This window comes from Clarias gariepinus, chromosome 10 (genome assembly GCF_024256425.1).
Source record: "Clarias gariepinus isolate MV-2021 ecotype Netherlands chromosome 10, CGAR_prim_01v2, whole genome shotgun sequence".
NCBI lineage: Eukaryota > Metazoa > Chordata > Actinopteri > Siluriformes > Clariidae > Clarias > Clarias gariepinus.
Genome location: NC_071109.1, coordinates 9105482 through 9111897, shown reverse-complemented (window position 1 = coordinate 9111897; position 6416 = coordinate 9105482). Strand labels below are relative to the sequence as shown.

At 39.6% G+C, this 6416-nt stretch overlaps 1 protein-coding gene across 2 annotated transcripts; it reads right to left on the bottom strand.

Moving 5' to 3' along the window:
- Positions 1-469: 469 nt before the first annotated feature.
- Positions 470-5922, bottom strand: slitrk4 (SLIT and NTRK-like family, member 4). 2 transcript variants are annotated; one of them, XM_053505176.1, is made up of 3 exons: positions 5192-5922; positions 2346-4692; positions 470-1675 (listed from the first exon to the last, which is right to left on the bottom strand). In XM_053505176.1, exons 2-3 carry the CDS (start codon positions 4650-4652, stop codon positions 1667-1669), a joined length of 2316 nt encoding a protein of 771 aa, XP_053361151.1. In that variant the 5' UTR covers positions 4653-4692; positions 5192-5922; the 3' UTR covers positions 470-1666. The 2 variants fall into 2 exon arrangements, with proteins under 2 accessions (XP_053361151.1, XP_053361150.1); XM_053505175.1 differs by lacking the exon at positions 470-1675 and having other exon boundaries at positions 2106-4692.
- Between the last annotated feature and the right edge of the window lie 494 nt (positions 5923-6416).

Genomic DNA, 6416 nt, shown 5'->3' with positions numbered 1-6416 from the left:
ATTAATCTGGGCCAGCGGCATATGTTTTGAAAACATAAGGGGAAAAAAAAATTAAGGACACCTTATTGTATGTCTTTGATCACAACATGACAACATGAGGTTATGCAAATTAGAAAGATACACCAAGAGAAGGTGTGCTGCTGCACATTTTCAAACATGAATCTTAAAAAAATATTTTTTTTTCAACAACAATGCATAAACAATTCATTGAGCATATGACAAATGAGGCTGTATCATGTCCAGTAATAACTGAATAAAAGTGTTAAACATGCTAAAAAAATTTATCAGCAATTTTAAATAAAAGTTTAGTATGACATTATGGTGTGTGTGTGTGTGTGTTTGTGTATATATTATCTTTTACTGAAGTGTACAATGAACAAAATCTGAACATCGTAATGTATACCAACACAGAACATTTTGTTGATTTCTCATATATAAAATTGTATTTATTTTATTGATCAAGGTACATTCTATTTCAAACAATCATTAACTTAACAATATCTTAAATAAGGACTGAATAATATATATATTTCTTTCTTTTCTGAACGTAAAACTGGTCTTTCCATAATATTAACTCGAGCGGACAAAGTAAAATTGTCAAGCTAATATGATTGAGCATAATAATATTGCACACGGAGTGTGATATGATTTTGACCAAATCAGTAGATCTTAGCAAAAAGAAAACACATAGAAAAGATAATGTGAAAATACACAGTTCTCATTTGAAAAAAAGGAGAAATCAATAAAGAAAACAATTATGATCTACACGCCTTCTTACTAATTCCTTTTGGAATCCCATAACACATTTATAAAATTCAGAATCATATCACGATAATGCACACTTGTTTTGGTTGCATATTCCTAAAAAAATTCTTTGACAAAATATTCATGGGCTATAAGATTGTTGGACTTAATACACTATGAGGCATTACCTCTTGCAATGCAATAGTGAAAAAGTACATCACTATCACTGACGCTAGTGCCTATGCTCAGGTTAGCAGTAAAATACATAATGGGACACATATCAGAACAAACATGTTCGAGTTAGTTGTTCAGAGCATAGCTCAAATCTATCTCACCTGTAGCATTCAAAAAAGTCCCTTATAATCTTAAATAGTACCAATAACCTTTAAATAGTCCTGCATAGAAAAATAAATTAAATATGAAGTTAAGTAATCTACCAATTGACAGGTGACAGTGGTCTTCAGTGTTTTTGTTTGCTTTGATTATCTTTTTTTGTTTTCTTGAATCCTTTTATGTATTAATGGGATTGTTCTTTGTCATTTAAAAACTGCCTCACAAATACAAATAATGTTGACGTACAAAATAAATCAGATACGCTTACATGGCAAGCAGCTATGGAGATATTTTCTTGGGTTTATGAATGTCCTGTCATGTGCCGTACCCAAAAACTTCAAGAGGAATCACATTTCGTTAGAACAAATTTAAATGGCTCCTTACAGAAACAACAGACAGAATAATCCAGATTGATACAGATGTAAGAACTGTCAGTGCTTTCAGTTACAACTGAATCCACCAGCTTCAAGGCCCCAAAAAGTGTCAAATTAATATCCGAAAGACAGTACTCTGGGGGATTCCAAAACGTGCATGCTTGCGCCCAGCTTGCCAATCTTCAACTCCATTTCATTTTGTCATCCAAAGCACCCTAAAAATACTTTCAACCAAAAACAACGAACAAGGGTCAATATGCATTACACTCATTATACTCTTTTATGACCCAACAATTTGTTTCAAATAAAAATTAAAACAAGCATCTGGTAATTAAAACAAAGGCAAAAATCTCATGGAATCCATTTAAGTAGCAGCAAACTACACTTGTTTATAAGATACTTTATAACCTCTCCTAAAGACTAATGTGATTTCGTTGTTGTTGTTTTTTTAAACTGGCATCATCACTTTGAAAAAAAATAAGAATATCTGAAGTTACACAAACACCAATTCTAAGTTATATAAGTTAGATTTTACTGTAATGAAATCTGTGTCCAGTACTCCATTGGTCATATATATATATATATATATATATGTGTGTGTGTGTGTGTGTGTGTGTGTGTGTGTGTGTGTGTGTATATGTATTTTTTTTTTCCATAAGGCACTTTTTTGTAAGTAAGGGGCACATGATGATGAGAGACCTAAAATTTACTGAGAGCTGTCTGTTCCTCTAGTACTTGAAGATAGTCAGGTGTCCCTTGGAGTTTTGATTTTAGTTCATAATATTCACTTTTGCGCTGCTCAACAACTATTTTACTGTGGTTACCCCCTATCAAAGACTTTTTTGTTTTTTTGTCATGTGGTTTCTCGGGGTAACGGATCTCAAAACCACTCACCCCTATACTGTTGAAATCCTTTTTGTTGTCCAAGTAGTTGTGGAGGAACAGGCTGGACTCTCTTCCAGGTAGGAACTCATCCAGCTCATCAATGGTACTTAAACGTTTCCTGGGGTCCAGTGTTAGAGAGTCCTTGTCGTTATCTATGCTGTTGCGTAAAAACATTTTCGATCTCTGAGAGTCGGCAAACTTGAAACCGGCATCTGAGTCTCTCATTCCACAAGTGTGGGCTTTGCTCATGTGCTCAATGGTCTGCGGGATAAAGGTCTCTCCGCCCAGGTCATCGTTCTTGTTGCATTTGTGGTTGTGCCTCCTTAGCTGAAGCTGCATAGAGCCACACTCCTGGTTGCCAAGCCCCTCCTGCCTCCCGGCAGGCTTTTTGTTTCGTCTGAGCACGAAGACAAGCAGACAGAAAGCAACAAATACTGTGAGGATCAAGACCACCAGGATACTCAAAATCATGATTGACAGAGGCACTGGTCCACCAGGAGGTGCCTTGCCAACTCCAGCGGGTGACATAGATGTAGCCAGGGGGGTTGCACTAGTCAGGATGAAAGGAGGCCTGGCTATGAGCTTAGGGCACAGGATCTCATTTTTAAGCTCCCGCAGCTCAATGTTTGCAAACTGCGCTGGGGATGCACATCTGACCTCCTTTGCAGCCACCCCCTCATTCAGCTTCTCTAACCACAGTTTCAAAGCGACTAAATCACATGAGCATTCCCAGGGATTGCCTTCCAGATCTATCTGAGTGAGAGATTTGAGCTGGTCCAGCACGCCACTCACAGGCAAAGTCATGAAATGATTGTTCTTTAGATTCAATCGAGCAAGAGGCACACCAGCAAAAATATAAGCAGGGAGGCTTCGGAGCACATTGTTGTTTAGAAACAAAAGCTGCAAATTTGGCATGGAGTCAAATGTTCCCGCTAACACCTCCTTTATGGCATTGTATTCCAAATACAAATACTGGAGATTACTGAGGCCTAGGAACATTTCCGGGTGAAGCTGCTCAAGCTGATTTCCATTAAGGTATAGCCTACGGAGATTGGTCAGATTTCCAAACACACCTTTTTGAACAGTGAATATTTGATTACTGCCCAGGTGTAAAAGATCTAATCCTTCAAACCCTTGGAAGTCAGTGGGGCTTATATTTTTAATGTAATTACCACTGAGTTGCAATTTCTTGGAATTTGGGGGTCTAGGTGTAAGATCAGCTAGGTTCTGGATATTTCTTTCCTGACAACTAACACTAATGCCAAAATCAGACGGATGAGCTTTGCAAATGCAGGGTTGAGGGCAGGAGAGGGGAGGGACTCGGGTTTGATAGGACACAATTTGGCCATTTTTACCCACTGGAATACCAGCAACAATACCATTCCCATATATTTTGGAGGGATTTGTCGTTTTTGGTGCTTTGGTAACAGACGGTGCTATTGTAGATGGTGCCATGTTAGATATGGTGTGTCCAACATCTGGCTGAGAAGGGGGCATCCTCACATCAAAATCACTGCCAACTCCCAGAGGACATAGTTCTTGTTTATTAGTTTCTTTCAAAAGTCGGCCATATAGGTCACTTGGAGTCTCACATATAGCCTCTCCAATGAAAATGTTATAGGGCATATTCTCCAGCCAAGCTTTTAGAGGTAACAAATCACAGGTGCAATTCCATGGGTTGTCATCCAGTTGCAGTTCCACTATCCTTCCAATATGCTCCAAAACTCCAAGATACGGGAGCTTCTGTATCCTGTTTCCTCGTATATCCAGGTGTGTAAGGGAGGCAAAGCGAAATATGTTCTCAGGCAGACTCTGTATGAGATTGTCATTTAAAATTACAACCTTTAGCTTATGTAATTTGTTGAAGGCTCCCTTCTCAATATACTTGATTAAATTGTAGTCGGCCTGGAGGTATTCCAAGTTTTCGATCCCTCGGAAAGTGTCAGCCCGGAGCTCTTTTAATTCATTGTTATTTAAGTGCAACTGTTTTAACGCACTGAGTCCCATAAAGGCCCCTCCCTCGATGTTCTGCAGCTTGTTGTTGCCCAGCTGAAGGGAGACTGCGTGCGTGAAATTCAGAAAAGTGTTGGGGTAAAGAATGTACAAAAGGTTTTTCTGGAAATTCAGATGGTAGAGGCTGGATTGTGGAGGGAGCAGCTGTGTTGGCCTGTACACAGTTATTTTCTCACAGTTCACATAGAGGACGTTCTCAATGGACATGCAAGAGCAGGCACTGCAGGTCTCGGCTGAGAGTTCGGTATCCGAGTCAGAAAATGCACTCGATACGGAAAAGGCCAACAGAACAAGCAGCAGCATTTTTGCCTTTTAAAAATCCCCCAGAAAACCATTTAGCAACCTTAGGGAAGGGGGAGAACAAACAGAAAATCAGAAAATCAAAACAAGTTTGGTCTGCACATTTTTTACACAGCAATATGGAAAGATTTTATACAAGTATTGTTTTAGAGCCTGACTCCCCTTCTGCGCATACAAGTAAGAAAATAATTGTAATCTGTCTATCTATTAACACATCTATCTATCTATCTATTTATCTATCTATCGATGGATAGATGGATAGATTGATATGTGTTAATATGATTATTAAAGGAAAACCGAATTACAGCTAAAAAAAAAAGAAACTAATATATATATCTAAAGATAAAAGAAGTACAAATAAAAGAAATGAATTTAAGCAAAATTACATGGACAAAAACCTTTCCACACGTTTCAGTATCATACATTGTGTGCCAGAACAGCTAAGCACATTTTATACGCTAGTAATAAGCTTGCCAATTCTCGATTGAGTCTCAGGCACTGGACGCATAGTGATAGAATGCTCTGAAAAACCGAAAACTCACCTGCAGCGTCCGAAAGATCGTCTTCTCCTCAGAAGACACCGCACTTTAGACGGGACCTCGGGAATTTGTCCATTCAGGCTCCAATTTCAGCCTTCGCGTCTCTTCCAGTCAGCCTCCACTTGTCCTGGACGCACATTCTGCCATTAATCCCCGAGATAGCCGAGCACGGGAGGGACATAGCAAACGCTCAGGAAGACAAAATCATTTGAAAAACCAACGGAGAACTGGAGAAAGGCGCATCTTTGCATTGAATCGGCTGTGAAAACCGTGCTGGCATTCTCCGGTTCATACGTAAGGAGAGGCCAAAAGGAAAAGGACCGTCGATCAGATCTCCTTTTCAGTTGCCGGTCCCGACAGTTTCCGAGACTTAAAAGAAAACGCGTTTTTTTCTTCTTGATTCCCCTAAGCCCCGGTTAACGCTCAACTTGCGCTCCACAAAACGATGCGTTCCGATGTGATTGCGAAAAGCGGCGCGAGAGGCAGCGCGCTCCCATATTCGGCGAAAGCAGATGCGGAGGATGAATAATTCAGTTTTAGTCCCGGCGTAGTTCAGCAAAGAGGGAAAAAAAGAGGGGGAGGGGGGGCGCAAAGCTCCAAGCTTTGAAAGACAACGAAACTCGATTTATTCTTCTTCGCGCAGACTTTGGTGAAATAAGGACGCCAGCGCGCGTCAGAGAGCGAGTATTCCTCACCGCGGTGCTTTGCGCACGGTGAAGGAGAGGAAGGAGGGAGGAGAGGAGAGCGGGAATGCAGAGATGGAGAGATGTGGAGGAGGAGGTAAGGGGGGGGGGTTATAGGGCGATAGCGAAGAATATAGAACTCAAGATTAACTAAACAGTACCCAAAGCGAAGTATAATTTCTTAAATCATTAAAATGTTGTAAAGGAAAAAAAAAATATTCTGGATAATAATTCGTGAATGCGCAGTTTGCGCCCATGTGAAGTGATTTTTACTTATAATTTTTTCATTATATATATATATATATATATATATATATATAGTGTAGTTTTGTACTGTTGTCTTTTCAAATCTATGCATTGTGAGTGAGCTGCAAACCCAAAGAGATGTATCCACATGATGCCCTGTGATTGATGTGAGTGAAGCTGATAAACTGCATGTGGTCAGTAGGTCATACCTCTCTCATAGATTCATAAAATACGTTTATGAAAAATACATTTCACATTTGGAATTAAGGGGGAAAACCGGGACTAGTTCATCAAACAAG

Coding starts and splice junctions, on each gene's coding strand:
- slitrk4 (XM_053505175.1), bottom strand. CDS start 4,652: ATGCTGCTGCTTGTTCTGTTGGCCTTTTCCGTATCGAGTGCATTTTCT.